Source organism: Mycteria americana, chromosome 23 (assembly GCF_035582795.1).
Source record: "Mycteria americana isolate JAX WOST 10 ecotype Jacksonville Zoo and Gardens chromosome 23, USCA_MyAme_1.0, whole genome shotgun sequence".
NCBI classification, from domain to species: domain Eukaryota; kingdom Metazoa; phylum Chordata; class Aves; order Ciconiiformes; family Ciconiidae; genus Mycteria; species Mycteria americana.
Genome location: NC_134387.1, coordinates 1,814,883 through 1,830,494, shown reverse-complemented (window position 1 = coordinate 1,830,494; position 15,612 = coordinate 1,814,883). Strand labels below are relative to the sequence as shown.

The following is a 15,612-nucleotide window of genomic DNA, read 5'->3' as shown; positions in this document are numbered from 1 at the left end:
TGCCCCTTGCCATCTCCCAGTGCCAGCTCCCAGTGCCCAGTGTCATCTCCGAGTGCATGGTACCAGCTCCCAGTGTCAGTTCCCAGTGCTAAACACCAGCTCCCAGCGCCCAGTGTCCTCTCCCAGTACCCAGTGCCACCTGCCAGTGTCCAGTGTCCTCTCCCAGTGCCCAGTGTCGTCTTCCAGTACCCAGTACCATCTGCCAGTGCCCAGTGTCCTCTCCCAGTGCCCAGTGCCATCTGCCAGTGCCCAGTGTCCTCTCCCAGTGCCCAGTGTCGTCTTCCAGTACCCAGTACCATCTGCCAGTGCCCAGTGTCCTCTCCCAGTACCCAGTGCCATCTGCCAGTGCCCAGTGTCCTCTCCCAGTGCCCAGTGTCGTCTTCCAGTACCCAGTACCATCTGCCAGTACCCACTGTCCTCTCCCAGTGCCCAGTGCCATCTCCCAGTGCCCAGTGTCCTCTCCCAGTACCCAGTGCCATCTGCCAGTGCCCAGTGTACTTTCCCAGCGCCCAGTACCATCTCCCAGTGCCATCTGCCAGTGCCCACTGTCCTCTCCCAGTGCCCAGTGCCATCTCCCAGTGCCCAATGTCCCCTCCCGGTGCCCCGTGCCAGCTCCCAGTGCCAGCTCCCACTTCCCAACACCACCTCCCAGTGCCCAGCGTCAGCTCCCAGTATTCGGTGCCATCTCCCACTGCCCGGTACCAGCTCTCCCCCCCCCCCCCCGACCCCTCCCGGGCCGTCCCGGTGCCGCCCGCCCGTTCCCCGCGGGGCGGAGCGGGGAGGAGCGGGGCTGCCCGCGGGGCCGCGCCGGCAGACGGGCGCAGCAGCATGTGGCCGTACGCGCTGCTCTTCCTCGCCCTCCTCCTCCTCCTCCTCCTCCTCGCCCGGCTCCTGGGGGTTGCGGGCGGCGGCCCCAGCCCCTTCGCCGCCGATGCCCGGCGCCCGCCCGCCCCGCTCGTCACCGACAAGGCTGCCCGCAAGACGGTCCTCAAGACAGGTACGGGGCCCCCCCGCCCCGCCGCTCGCCGGCAGCCTGGCACCCTCCGGTGGGACCCCCCCTCCCTGCGCTTTGCCGGGACGGCGTCACCCCCCGGGGCGGCGTCACCCACTGGGGTGGCATCACCCACGAGGGTGGCATCACCCCCTGGGGCTGTATGACCCCCCCAGAGTGACATCTCCCCCCGGCGTGGCATCACCCACCGGGGTGGCATTAACCCCCCGGGGCAGCATCCCCCCCCGGGGTGGCATCTCCCCCCAGCACGACATCACCCCCTGGGACAGCATGACCCCCCCAGAGCGACATCTCCCCCCGGCGTGGCATCCCCCAGCGAGGTGGCATCACCCCCCGAGAGCCATCACCCCCCACAAGGTTTCGGGGCCACCCGCTGGGTCCCATGCGCCCACTCGGGGGGTGCCACACCCCACCGCTGAGGATGTCCCCCCCCCCCCCCAGTTTTCTCGGCAGATAAAGTCCCCGAGGGGCTCGATGCCATCGTGGTGGGCAGCGGCATCGGGGGCCTGGCGGCTGCCGCGCTGCTGGCGAAGGTGGGCAAGCGGGTGCTGGTGCTGGAGCAGCACGGGAAGCTGGGGGGCTGCTGCCACACCTTCAGCGAGAAGGGCTTCGAGTTCGACACCGGTACGGCCCCCGGCGGCATTTGGGGTCCCCAATTCACCCCTGGCTCATCGTGGGGGGCCTCAGCCGCAGGGTGGGGCGGGGGGAGGGGAGGGATGCCTGTGGTGGGAACTACACCCATAACACCCGTGTGGACCCAGAGTGGGCGTCCCCAGCACCCGCCCTGGGTTATACAAGCGCTTTTTCTGCATGAGTGACGTGATACCACACACCTTCCCTCGCCCCAAAATCCTCCTGCTGAAGGATGAGGTGCCGCCGGTCGCGCCCTGTCGCTGTAACACCAAAACCCTACGGAATTCCCTGTACCCGGCTCAGCCCCTATGGAATCCCTCATCTGGGGCATGTCATCTCGGGGCACATCTCCCTCAACAAACTCCCTCCAGCCAGGCAAAGTCCAGCTCCATGCGTTCCCCCAGTTGCACAGGATTAATTATTTACAGCAATATAGAGGGGGAAAAATATATCAATGTGTAGTAAAATTGCCAAAAGTTGCTTAAAAAGCTGGCGGCGAGCGCTTGGTTTTCCCTTCAACCGAGAATGGGAGGCGGACGTTTCCCGGCTTTTCCCTTTCCCCTCCATACGGAGCTGCCGGGGAGGGCGGAGAAATAAAAGGAGGGTCCTGTGCCTCCCAGGGGTGTAAAAAAAAAGGAAAAAAAAAATCCCCAAATAAACCAAAAATACATCTTCCAGGTATCCACTACGTGGGGCAGATGGAGGAGGGCTCCAACACCCGCTTCATGGTGGACCAGCTGACGGAGGGGCAGCTGGAGTGGGCTCGGCTGCCGGCTGTCTACGATGCCGTGGTTTTGGGGGAGCCCGGCTGCGGCAGGACGTATCGCATCTATTCGGGGAAGAAGGAATATTTCCAAGGCTTGAAGGAGCAGTTTCCCGGGGAGGGGGCCGCTATCGATGAGTTCGAGCGGCTGGTGAAGGTAGAGGGGGCTTCGGCTTCGCTGCGGGGATGAGGCGGGGGGATTTTTTTGGCTCCGGTCCCTCTCTGCGGGGATTCCCCTACCCCGACACTCAGATATTGGGCAACTACAGAGAATAACGGTGCTGCACCACCTGCCCCTGCCCGGCCCCAAAAGCATTGGGAAACACGTCAGAAATCTCCCTTTTCTGCCTCAAAAACTCGGTCTTGCACCCGCGTTTTAACCCCGCTCCCCGCAGATGCTCGTGGTCCCACGGGATGTGCTGGGACCCCTGCGAGCCCCGACACCCCCTCCCCGAGCGCCATGGGATGATGCTCCGGGTCCTCCCAGCCAGCAGAGTGATTGCAATCGTTATCAAAACGGTGTTAAATTAGCGTTAATTAATTTATGCTTTGAAACCACTGCAAAGGCTGGGAGCCTCCGCCGCAGGGGAGGTTTTTTGGGGGGGGCAGGTGCTCCCCTTGCCCGCAGCTCCCCGGGATGCGGCGCTTAAGAGATGCTGTCGCCTCTCTGCCAGCCAAGCAATAAATTTAAGGGGAAAAAGATGCTTTGGAGCATCTTTCGAGCCCACCCCGGGGCTGTCCGCAGCCCACCCAGCGGCGAATGCTCAGCAGCAGCCTCCCCTCCCGCAGAGCGTCAGCAGAGGGACCGTGCTGATGGGCGCCTTGAAAATGATCCCCCGGGCGCTGGCCACGCTGCTGTGCCGCTCGCGGCTGCTGCCGTGGCTCAGCCCCTTCTGCCGGCTGACGTCGCGCAACCTGAAGGAGGTGGTGGATGGTCTCACCGCCAACCGCGAGCTCAGGGCCGTCTTGAGCTACATCTTCCCCACCTACGGTAGGTAGCCAGGAGGCTCCGGGGAGCTGTGGAGGTGAAGTTAAACCCTTTAGAAACAAAAAAAACCCAAGAAACCCCCTTTTTCTCTACTTTAATAAGCGTGATGGCTGTCGTGGTTTGCGGGCGAGGGATGCTGCCTGCATGGATGCTCTGCCAGCACCCTCGTCCCCAAGCCAGCGGCTGGTTGTCCCCATGTCCCTGTTGCTCGCCTTCATCTCTTTCCCTCCGCATCCTTCGGCTTCACGGCGTGGCGGCATCGCTCCTCTTACGCAAGGGGACATCTACCCACCCTTAGCCGCCCGCTGGCACCCACCGCTCCAGCCTCACCGTAACCCTTTCGCCCTGAGCCTTCCCCTTCCCCTCCTCCCATCCGCCCCACGGATTTGCTTGCGGCCCCCCATAACTCGGCCGGTTCAGCGGGTGCAGGCCAAGTTGTGAAAGAGCCACGGGCTTTGCCACGGGGCCACCCACGCCTGACGCCCTCCCTGCTCCTCCAGGTACCGACGACCCATCGTTTCTCACCCGCATCCGTCCTTCCTTACAGCACCGCGTCCCGCTGAGGACAGGGCATTCCTCATCCTAAAAACTTCAGGATAAGCCACAAAACCACGGTTCGGCACAAACTCACCTTACGCTGCCCCTTTTTTCAGGCGTGGTCCCCTCCAAGGCCGGCTTCTCCATGCACAGCATCCTGGTGAACCACTTCCTCGACGGCGCGTGGTACCCCAAAGGTGGGGCTGGGGAAATCGCCTTCCACACCATCCCCGTTATCCGGAGAGCTGGAGGCAACGCGCTGGGAAAGGCGCCGGTGCAGAGGATCCTGCTGGACTCCCAGGGCAAAGCCTGCGGTGAGCGCCGGCACGGGATGCGGCTTCTCCCCGCCGCAGCGTTGCTTTTAACCAGACCCGTTCCTCCCCCCCTCGCCTTTCCCTTCCAGGCGTGAGCGTCAAGAAAGGCCAAGATTTGGTGAACGTCTTCGCTCCCATTATCATTTCGGACGCCGGGATCTTCAACACCTACGAACGGCTCCTGCCGGCGGAGGCGCGGGCGTTGCCTGGTAAAACACGGCAGCGTTGGGTTTCATTGGCGTTACGGCATTATCCTCCTCTGAGCCACATCAAAAAGCGGCTTCTTCCTAATTACTTCTTAGACATCAGCAAAAACCTGTCATTTGTATTGCGGCATTCAAAACACCATCCCTGGCCGTACATTTCTTTGCAGGGTTTTTAATCAAGCCTAAATTAATTTGCCAAAACCGGCCATACTGTTGGCAAAGCACTGGCTTGCTGCTTGGTTTCCCTAAAACCCACGGCGTAGTGCCCCCAAATGTGTGAAAGTCGGCGAGATGTCCACTTAAAGTCGGGTTTAGTGCTGCCACAAAATCTTCTTGCTGGTTTGGAAGGGGCACGGTTGGGTGGGAAGGGGCATGGTTGGGTGGGAAGGGGCACGGTTGGGTGAGAGCTTTCTGGGCAATGATACGGTCCCGGTCTACAAGCATTCAACGTTGGCAGAGCAGGAGCGCATTTGAATCCAAGGTGGTCATTAAAACCAGCAAAAGCTCAAGCCAAGGGTACCCTAAAGCATCCCCTATAGGAAATGGCAGCGCTGCTGCCTTCCTTACAGTTTGCAGGAGTTGCCATCCCACCCCTTGAGCACACATGGGATGTTTCGAGGTAAATCAGTTTTACAAGCCAACATGGGAGCAACGTAGATATGAGTGGGGCTTATTCTAGGAGAAACCACTTCTCCGCAGCTGAGGATCCCAGAAAACACTAATTCTTCCCCTTCTTCCCTCCATACCGCAGAGATCCAGTCTCAGCTTCGCATGGTGACACACGGTGAAGGGAGTTTCACCGTCTTCGTAGGTCTTAATGGCTCAAGGGAAGAGCTGGGGCTGGAGCCCACCAACTACTTCATGTACCCGGGAAATGACCTGGATGAAATGTAGGTTTGGCTTCAGCTTAGGCATGCTTCGTTAAGCGTAAGGAGATTAATTCCTCGGTGGTGACTCAGAAAACACTCTTGGCAGATCCTTGCTGCACGGGGATTCGGACGTAGCAAGCATTCACGGAAAGGTTTGCATCAAAACCCACCTCAAATCCTCGTATCTCTCTGCAGAATGAATCGCTACCTAGCTTCTTCTAGAGAAGAAGCTGCCAAGAACATCCCTCTAGTGTTTGTCACCTGCCCGTCAGCCAAGGACCCCACCTGGGAAACGAGGCACCCAGGTAAAGGCTGAAACCCAACCACACACGCTTGGAAGTGGCTTGAAAACTCTTGCTGGGGTTTGGTTTGTTTGACGACTGCTCATGGAAAGTGGTCTTCAAGATAACTGGACCAGGATATGGGACCACAAAGACCTGGGGACATCCCAGGTGCATGGGGAGGGTTGGGTTTGTGGCAGTGAAACGGTGGCATGAGGGTGGGCAGAGGGGCAACCGCCCCAACCTTGTCCTGCTGCAGGTAAATCCACGCTGGCCATCGTGACCTTCGCCAAATATGAGTGGTTTGAGGAATGGAAGGACAAGCAGGTCAATAAGCGGGGAGATGATTACGAGGAGTTGAAGAAGACCTTTGTGGACGCCATCATGCAAGCTGTCTTCAAGCTCTACCCTCGCATCGAGGACAGGGTGAGGAAACCTGGGGTTTACGGGTCCTCCAGCTCCCCTCCTGGGTCCTGTCTACCCAGCCCCATCCTGCAAACGTAGGAGTAGGGTCCACGTCTGCTGGACATGAGGTCCAGCATCAACCCATCATTGCTGCCATGGTGCAAGGGGGATATGATGATCCTCCAGGACCATCCTGGGACCAAACTTGGCCAGAACCTCCACCCAAGGGTCTGCAAGGAAACCTGTTCCAGCCCATACCCCACAAAACCAGCTTTCTGGAGCACAGTGAGACACCTCACCATCGCGCCTACCCCACGCAGACCACGTTGTCCCCTTGTCCCCCCCAGATCGAGTACATCTCCGGAGGGACGCCCCTCACCAACCAGCACTACATTGCCAGCCCCAGGGGGGAGATATACGGCATCGACCACAGCATCGCCCGCCTGCAAGCTGAAGCCATTGTCACCGTGAGGGCGCAGACGGCCGTCCCCAACCTCTACCTGACAGGTACCATGGCCACCACCCAGACACCGTGTTCTCAGATGAGGACGCCTCTGGGGAAGCCGGAAGGGGGAAAAACCCCTTCAATCCTGCAATGAAATAAGAGGACAAGCTGCTGACGTGCCATGGGGCGATGCAAGAGCCGCTGGAGGGAGGGTGCTGAAGCGCATCCGTCCCAGCAGCAAAGAGCCGTGTCTCCTCTGGGACATGGTCTCCCTGCCCTGCACTCCACGTTTTAGCTGGGCAGGATGAGGCCCTTTCCCTGCTGGGGAGAGAGCAGGGGGCAAACAGGGAGGGGTTTCGTGGGTTCAAACCCGAGGGTGGGCGAGGGGGCAGCTGGAAGGTGGGGAGGGGGGATGGTGGTTGGGGACGGCGATGCCCAGCAGCGTCAGCTGGGGACGGAGAGCACGGGCTGCTCGTGGGTCCCCGCCGCAGCCGCTGCCATCGCCGCCTCCCGCTCTCTTCCAGGGCAGGATTTGTTCCTGGGCGGCTTCATGGGAGCCCTGCAAGGAGCCCTCGTCTGCGCCAGCGCCGTCCTCAAGCGCAACCTCTACATCGACGTGGCGTGGCTGAAAAAGCGCACGCGGGCCACCAACTCCAAGAAGAGGGACTAACGCTTGCCGTCCCACCGGCCAGGACCTCCCTTTCTCCCCAGCCCACCGGATCACCCCCAGTGCCTTATTTTCAGCTGCCGATCACCCAGAGCACGTCCTTCTCTAATGCAAAGCCACAGGATTACAGCCCAGGAAGATGCCATTCCCATTTCCAGCCAGCTTGCCTTGGACCTTACCCACCTACAGCTCACCTCCTTCCGCAACATCCACCGCTAGCGAGTAAAAGCCAGCACTGATCCCTGGCCACCCTTTTTGAGGGCAAAACCCTTCTCCCGGTGTAGGGAAGAGGGGCTCCAAGAGCTGCCACGTGCAGCGGTGTCCAGGAGAGAAGCCATGGCAACCCCAAAAACCAGGCTGCACCAGAAGGCAAAACCCAACAGCTTCTACCAGCAACACCCACGGTCGCTTCATCCCCGCCAGCCGCCTGGACCATCGGAAGAGCACCAACCTTCACCTGCATCCCCCGGACCCGCTGGGTCAGGGGCAGCGAGCCCCCCGGGGATGCTTTCCCCCTTTCGGACGGCAGCTTTGGCGCCGAGTTGGGCTCCTGAAGCTTCACCGGGCTCATAAAGCTCCGCATGGGACTCAGCAGCCCCGGGGGGTTGCGGAGGCAGAGGAAGCAGCACCTTCCCCCGACGGGGCTGCGCACGGGCTTGTCCAGGCAGCGTCAGGCAGGTTGGGTAAAACCCCGCCAGCCACATTTAAGCAAGGGGAAATCACGCCAACCTAAGCCCCATCGCCGTATTTTAACAAGGACACCCAGGAGAGGCTCCCGGACGCGGTCCTTTAGGAAGGAGCCGGCTCCTGGTTCAACGGGGCGATGGATTAAGCGGGTCCTTCCGGCATGCCAAGGCCAGGCGTGAAGGCTGGAGTGATTTAAGCCAAGTTTAAAGGTATTTAAGAGCAACGGTGCTTGCCATGGTGCTTTCAAAGCCGTGCCTCGTTGCGGGACCAGCGTGCTCCGCAGCGACGCAGCCCCTCAGCCCCGCGACGCTGCGATATCTCGGTGCTGCTCTACCCTCCGTCGCCCAGCGACGCGCGATGGTGCAAGCACCCGCTCCTTTAGCAATAAAAACAAAGTCTAGCCCTTCTGTCTGCTAGGAAGAGCTTTGGAACACGATCAAAGTCCTCTCCAAACAGGAAGGGAAGCACATGAGACCAGAAATAAATAAAATAATAATAATAATCATCATCATCTTGTGATTTGCGCCTTGTGATGCGGGATCAGCAGGGCTGGGGTCAGGCTGGCGCGAGAGGGATGCTTTTCGACACTCCAGGTCGGCAAGTTTGGGAAGGGAAGGAGAGGGGGGACGCAGCTGAGACCCGTCCTCGGGAGCGTGTGGCTGGGGGCTCATCCTGCACCAGCACAGACTGTTTTAGGGAGGAATAATCGCAGAAGTGGCGTAAATGGGTACCCCAAGTGGGTAAAACCAGCTGGCGAGTGCCTACTGCCTCCGGGGGAGCGGGCAGGGTTAGGCAATAAGCAACACTGGCCAAAAAGCCCTGCTAGCAGCTCGCGGGGGAAGCTGGAAGGGGCCGTTTTCCCCAGGGTCAGCGATGGGAAGCAGGAATTGCCTGGCTTTTTGGGGAAACAAAGACTCAGACAGGGCGAGAAAGGCAGGGAGGGATCGCCTGGCTGCTCCTGGTGCTTCCCCACTGCAGGCATTGCCATCCCCCAGCCCTCTCCAACCCCCTGGAGAAAAAAAAAAAAATCCTCTTTTTTTTTGCCTCACCACATATGCTCCAGGCTGGACGGTGCCAGTCCAGCCCTCTCGCAGCCGGCGATGCCCACTGAGCCCGGGGTGAGTCACGCCCAGGTGCCATCTCGCTCCCTTGCAGGTGACAGGGCATTGCTCCTGCCTTGCCTCTGAAAATCAGCCACGCTGGCGCTGAGTCAGCCAGCAGAGCAGGAAAGAGTCCTCCTGGACTTCCCGAAGGAGCACTCGGGGCTCGCTGCGAGACAAACCCGACCTCCGCGCCCGCACGGTGGGGGTTTAGAGACCACCCACCCGTCCGAGGGGACATCCCAGCATGTCCCAGCCAAGGCAAAGCCGGGCTCTTGTCATCGTCAACACCCATTTCTGCAGCAGCGATGGCGAGGTGGTGTTGGGGACCCGGAGAGGAGCCAAGAGAGAAGCAGAGCAGCTTTCCACCATACTCTCACGGCTCAACTACAAGGTGAAGCTGATGCATAACAAGACAGCCAAGGAGATCGAAGACCTTTACCAGCAAGGTACGCGTCCCTCTGCCAGCCCCTAAACCCCCTCCTCATCCTCCCCCGAGCCCAGCTCGCTCTCATTTCCCACCTCTCGGTCTAAGCACCCTCCGCGACACGCGTGACTCCATGCTCGAAGGCATCGGTTCGGCCGTGTCTTTGCAGAGTGCTGCTGTGAGCACGGGGACTACTTTGTGAGCATCATCTCCAGCCACGGAGAGGAGGGGGTCATAGTCGGTTGTGACACAGAGGGGGTTAAGCTGACCCGGATTTTCCAGATTTTATCAGCAGAGAAGAGCCCGGTCATCACCAAAATACCCAAAATCTTCTTTATCCAGGTAACACGGCTACTGGATGATAATTTGATCCCCTTTTTGCTAAGTTTGTGCAGAATTAGACTGGCACAAGCACGAGACTTAAGGTTGCTGCTGGTATAAGTCTGTTTTAGTTGTGGATTTTGCTACATCCATACGAGAGCTCAATCCTTTTGTTGCTCCCCAGCTTCCCACCACAACCCTCCATCCCTCTTTTTTCATGCTTTCACTGATTTTGAGGTTTCTTTGCTCACTGCAAACATTCCTCTCCCAGCGTGTTGTCACCCATACACGCGTCCTTTCTTCAGGAAACAGCCTCGGTCTTTTCCCAGGGTCTCCAGACAGGAGCGTTTCTCCTGGTGGTTTGCACCCTCTGGACTACCTTGGCTAAAACCAAATTGTTTGCCATGATACATGACATTGCTGGGATCAAATATTCCTCCCAGACACCACCAGGATACAGATGAATCAGTAAAAGCTGCCTTCAAATCCCATCACCGTGACATTCGGGCACGGCACGCTCCTGGGGTAGGGCTGAGAGAAGTCCAGCTGTGAACTGGTGTTGTAGTAGGGAAAAAAAAAAATAAAGCCCACAGCTGGTTCCCAAGCAGCGAAGCAGAGGAGAGCGTGAGCATGTCCTTGCAGGAAAGGAGCCCTGGAAGTACGCTTTAATGCTGATCCAAGAGGGAGGATTCGATCGCTGAACAAACAAGTAATTCAGCAACCGGATGGATACCAGCAGATAGCGTGAGCTCTGCAAACGTTATGCAACTACACAGAAATCGTTCCACCTGAAAGCAAGTGTAAATCCTGGCATTCGTTTCCTCCTGGTAAAGGGCTCGGCTGCTGCTCAGGGAGCAGTGACGGCTGGGGACAGCCCCCAGACGAGCCAGCGAACCCGGAGACTGGTCTGGGCACCACCATCAGCGGGCAAAGCCTGTGCTGGTGCTGACGAACGCGGTCCTCGTAGGGCAAACACCGCAGGGCTGAGGGTGCCCAGAGCCCGGGCTGGAAGAGAAGGGCTGCTTCCCCTCGGCAGCACCACGGCTCTCGGGTCCCTCCGTCCACCTCTCCGGGCTGTTCAGTGCCGGGGTGCTGCAGCCAGCTTGCGGGCACCTCTGCGGGACACATCCTCAGCGAAGATTTACCGCTGGCGTTTGGCAGGGAGTTCGCACAGGGAGAGGTGAGGGGATGCTCCCCTTTCCCCTAAAGCTGGGAGACGTCCACCGCTGCCGTTTGGTCTGGTCCCAACCAACATGTCCCAGCAGAGCTGGCTCCAGGCAGGGGTGAAACGTGCCCTCAGAGCAGCCTCAGCCGCGCTAGTCCCTCTCCAGCGCCTTCCCAACACCAGCCTGGTACTCTGTCCCTGCAAGAAAGACCAAACTGTCACGCAGAATAAAGGACCGTGCACAAACTGGGCTGCCCGCGGGCTGTGCTCCAAGGGGAATCTCTGCCAGCACTTTCCCAGTGGACTCTTGTGTTTCCAGGTGTATTTCTGGGTTCGCACGTGCAGCACGGCATTTACCGGGGAGGGGAGGGGCAAATGCAAAGAGAAGGGAAACCAGCCTCGTGAGAAATGCGTAGGGAAGAGAGAAGGGAGCCCCATCTCCAGGCTCGTCGGGAAGAGAGGCTTGGCAAAGCTGAGCTGCAATGGATGAGAAGGGAAGAGGATGCTCGACGGATGAGATGGGAAGGGGATGGAGGTGGGAGAGGAAGGGCGGGGGCTGTAGGACTGGGGGAATGGGAGCTGGGAGGGGCTCCGCACCACGGGGTGGGTTGTAGGCTTGGTTTGGGGGGGCTACAGGTCCACAGGGAGCCCCCAGAGACCCCAGGAGCTTTAGGCTCACCCTGGAGATGGGCAAAAGGGAGAGAGCAGGGGGAAGGTGATGACAGCCATTCTGCCCACAGGCTTGCCGGGGGACAGAATTCGACCACGGGGTGGTTGTGGAGTGTGACAGCGGGGAGCCTGAGCCAGAGTGCTTCTCGGACTACCTCTCCATCCCTCCCCAAACCGCCGTGATGTTCGCCTGCAGCCCAGGTAAGGGAGAGCCCCTGACACACCAACACCGGCCAAAAACATTTCCTTTTGGAAACGTTGCCATCACAGGGCCACGGCCCAGCCAACGTTGCTCTCCTTCCGTTACATTCTGCAGGCTACGTGGCCTTCCTCAACATCTTTGGATCCATGTTCCTCCAGGCCCTGCTCAAGGTCCTGAAGGGAGAGGAACGTCACCTGGCCCTCAACCGCCTCATGACCCGCATTAACTGGGAGGTGGCATTTTGCTGCGAGGCCAGGGGCACCTACGAGGGATGCAAGGAGATGCCCTGCTTCGTCACCAACCTGCTGCAGGACGTCTTCCCCTTCTCGGCGCCCATCGCAGAGGAGGCAGGCGGTGTTTGAGAGCTGCCAGCTCTGCAGAAAAGCCCAAGGGGTGAAGAGCAGCAGCTTGGCTGCAAGAAGTTCCCTGTGATGCACGCAGAGAAAAGGACAAGTTACAAGAAAACCGACAGAAAACCCCTCTGGAAAGGTGACCAGCTCAACCTGGGACGTGCCGGGGCTAGCCGGGGGGAGGTTTTCACAAGCCAAGCGCAGCTGGGGCAAATCCTACCACAGGACCTTCCGCAGAACAAAAACATCCGATTTAAGCACACGACAGTGCAATGGCACCCAAATGCCCTACAGCCCCACGCCATGGCTACCCACAGCTCTGGAGCGGGACGTAAACCTGCTTCTCCCCCTGATTTTCTGACACAAAAGAGCTGCAACCTTGCAAATGCAATCTCACCCATTTGGGTTTTTTTTTCATCTAAACAAACCTGCGCAGGCCATGGACTTTTGTCTTACAGAGGCAAAGCTGATGTGTTTACCTGGCTGGTGCCCTACCCCAAAATACTGCTGCCCTGCTGCAAAGATCACCTCATGTTTGAGCTGTTTGTTCACGAGGCTGTTTAAAAATTCAAGGGTTTAAAAAAAAAAAAAAAGGGAGGGGTTAGCAGGATTTGTAGGTCAGTGGGTTAAGCTGGGACCTGGAGCCGAGGTCAGGGAGTGGATTTGGGAGCATTTGCTCAAGGCAGTTCTGAGAGTTCACGATGAATAATTGGGTCTTTGTGAGCTTCCTTCTTACGTGAGCAAGGGGAGAGGGGAAAAGCTCCAGCCGGGATGCGAGCAGAGGGGATCAGTGGGCTGGGGCACCTCGTGGACCCGATGCATTTGCTCAAGGTCCTCTCCTCCCGTTGCCTCTTTGGTACCAAGAATAAGCACAAAAGCCACGTCAATAAAAAAGCCTGAACAGCTCCGGCTCCTGTGCAAACACAGGGACATCCCTGGTCTGCGAGACAGGGGACCGGTCCTCAGACGGCTGCAGGAGGAGGGAGGGGTTGAAGGGGGCGAAACCTCTACCCAAGCAGGCAGAGTTTCACCCTGCGCTCACGCACTAAGCTCTTCATTAAACCTGCGCCGCCTCCACCCTCAGGGCCTCTCGGATAAACTCTGGCCGTATTGCTATTTCTCAGCGTAGGCCTGAGCAATTCAGCTCTGATAAGCAGAGCCCAACCCAGCTGGCAGATAATTTCGGTTTCATTTAGCCTTTTTTCCACTCCTGGACAACCCATGCTCGCCCTCACTGCGTGCTGGCACGTGTGATAGGATGCTCATGCCGCTGCCTCTCTCCCTTGAGGGACCTGCAGGGTTGTTCCTGCCTCACTACCTTCGCTCTACCTGTAGGAATAAAATAGTTTTGAGATCTTTAGAGCACTCTCAAATCAGGGTGAAAGCGGGCAAGGGGTTCAAAGAGGTCTTGGAGCACAATTCAGTAATTCTTGTTTCTTTGGGAAATTGCCCTGAAGACACGGAGCAGAGCAGTGCTCCGAGCTCCTTGCAGGAAGACTTGGACGAGCGCTCAATCTGACAACCCCACGTGCAGATGAATGGAGAATTTTCATTTTAATCCCCCATTTCCACCCTTTTTTCCTCCCTCAAGCTCTCAGCAACCCCATCACCAGGAAAACAAGCGGTCCTCTCTTTTTCCTAGCCTGTCCTCTGCACTCACTGCCAGGCAGCTGGTGTCCAGCCAAGCTGGAGGAGAGTGCAGGAGGGAGGGTTTTCTCCTTTTAGGGAAAAAGTGGGGGAAAAGAGAAAGTTTCTTTCATTTACTGCAGGAAGCAGCAGTAAACGCTACCGAGAAGGGCCCTCATCATCTGCTGTTGATCACAGCACCTTCTCTTCCCCTCTCCACGGCTGGTCAGGCAGCAGCATCCCACGCAGGCTGCTCTCGCCGTGGGGGAACAGAACCGGCACCACCGGGCTCTCTTTTCCAGTCTCTGATGCTCAGAGGGGACAGGCCGTGCTGGCATCCGGGCTGCATCCTCCTCAGAGCCTCCCTGTGGGTGAAAGAAGAAATACAACAGGAGGGATCCACCGCTGAGCTCTGTTAAAAGCAGTTTAAACTCTGTCTTAAGGTCAGGTCCTAAACGACCCCGCTCACTACCACACAGGACCAAGCCAGTCAAGAGGAACGGGGTTGCCGACACAGGCTGATGCTGAAGCAGACCGGAAATTTTTCAGATCTGCTCTCGGCTGAAACCTGTCTCATCTCCTTCTGGCTGCAGGGTTAGTTGGTCGCTGAGGGCCAAGTCTGCACGTGCAAATCAATCACGCAAAGCTTTGAACACAAACCGCTCAGCTGAAAGTGTGTTGTTTTTGTTAAAACCATTTTGTTTTTGCACAAAGAGGAACTAACCTGTACCGTTGTTGCCAGGTTTCAAAGGAGACCGTGAAAAGAACACAGACCAAAAAAAAAAAAAAAAAAAGAGTTGAAAACTCCTTATTTATTTTTCTTAAATCCATTTATTGACTTCACCACACAGAAAAAAAAAAAGTACAAAGAAATATAAAAATTCTGATCCTTCAAAGCAAGTTGCATTTCACTGTGGCAGAAAACAAACGGTTTGCTGATTCAAACCGGCAAGGCAGCTGGCCTAAAAGTAGTAACATTTGGAAAAAAACAACAAAAAACCCCAAACTACATGGCGACAGATACCATCCATTCAATATCGTGTCGTGTCCAAAGGGAAAAGGTTATGCACGCCTTGACCCGTTTGAAACACGCTACATAAATTTAAATACCATAAAAATCAACAAACCAGGAGTCATTCCCAGAGGTTTCACACAGCTCGGACAATTACAGTGACTGTTGCCAGAAACACTCCGCCCTCAGGAACTGCTGGGTAGGAGGAGATTTAGGGGGGAGTCCCCCCGGTTTAGCCTGGCGTGAGCTCTGCCCCTCCCCAAACCCTACACTTCCCGGGCAACGGGCATTTCTGTTTTGCCAGAGCCACGCCGGGCACCGAGCAAACCAACAGCTCCCACTGAGACGTGACATACGTCCTCGCTAACCTGACGAACGAGCTCGTGCTCGGTCCAACCTGACGATCGAGATGTTTGAGGTACGATGGTCCTGCTCTCCAAAGAACTCCCTCACTTCGGCTTGCTGCTAATAGCTAACTGCTGGTAACGGGGGTGGGATTTCCAACACAACTTAGAACGACAGAGGACTGAAAGGCATCTGAAAAAGCTCACGGGATAGAAAAGCAAGCAGATGGTGAAAAAAACCCTTTGTAAATTATTTTTCAATTAAAAAAAAAATAGGACAAAGCAGGAGAACAGCGCACACATACTAAAAATTCAGGAATGAGCAGCTCAGAAGCACGTGGTATTTCACATGTTGGAATATGGGGTTTTTTTCCCCCTGGTGTCATTAGACAAAAGCCACCACCTCCCACCCCGCATCCTGTCCATAAATCAGCCGTGCAACAGCGAGCCTCAGGCTTATCCTACGGGATCTCTGAAACAGTGGAGTCTTGTTGCAGGAGTTCCCACCCTTTTCAGAAGGCACATTTCCCCCAAGGGTTATGTTCCCAGACTTGTTTTCCTTTCTCCTCCCTCCACCTCACACTCCCGT

At 57.4% G+C, this 15,612-nt stretch overlaps 2 protein-coding genes and 1 long non-coding RNA gene across 3 annotated transcripts; 2 read left to right on the top strand and 1 right to left on the bottom strand.

The window, feature by feature from the left end:
* Positions 1-828: 828 nt before the first annotated feature.
* RETSAT (retinol saturase) lies at positions 829-7,288 on the top strand. The gene is made up of 11 exons (XM_075523736.1): positions 829-997; positions 1,454-1,636; positions 2,324-2,565; positions 3,198-3,399; positions 4,050-4,247; positions 4,337-4,456; positions 5,205-5,343; positions 5,518-5,627; positions 5,863-6,029; positions 6,356-6,515; positions 6,978-7,288. Exons 1-11 carry the CDS (start codon positions 829-831, stop codon positions 7,121-7,123), a joined length of 1,836 nt encoding a protein of 611 aa, XP_075379851.1. The 3' UTR covers positions 7,124-7,288.
* Positions 7,289-9,071: 1,783 nt separating this feature from the next.
* LOC142420172 (caspase-7-like) lies at positions 9,072-11,917 on the top strand. The gene is made up of 4 exons (XM_075523772.1): positions 9,072-9,356; positions 9,504-9,676; positions 11,561-11,690; positions 11,850-11,917. Exons 1-4 carry the CDS (start codon positions 9,155-9,157, stop codon positions 11,915-11,917), a joined length of 573 nt encoding a protein of 190 aa, XP_075379887.1. The 5' UTR covers positions 9,072-9,154.
* Positions 9,755-14,052, bottom strand: LOC142420180 (uncharacterized). Its single transcript, XR_012778710.1, has 3 exons — positions 13,869-14,052; positions 11,994-12,117; positions 9,755-11,018 (listed from the first exon to the last, which is right to left on the bottom strand). It is a non-coding gene; the product is annotated as an uncharacterized LOC142420180 (long non-coding RNA).
* Positions 14,053-15,612: the final 1,560 nt, after the last annotated feature.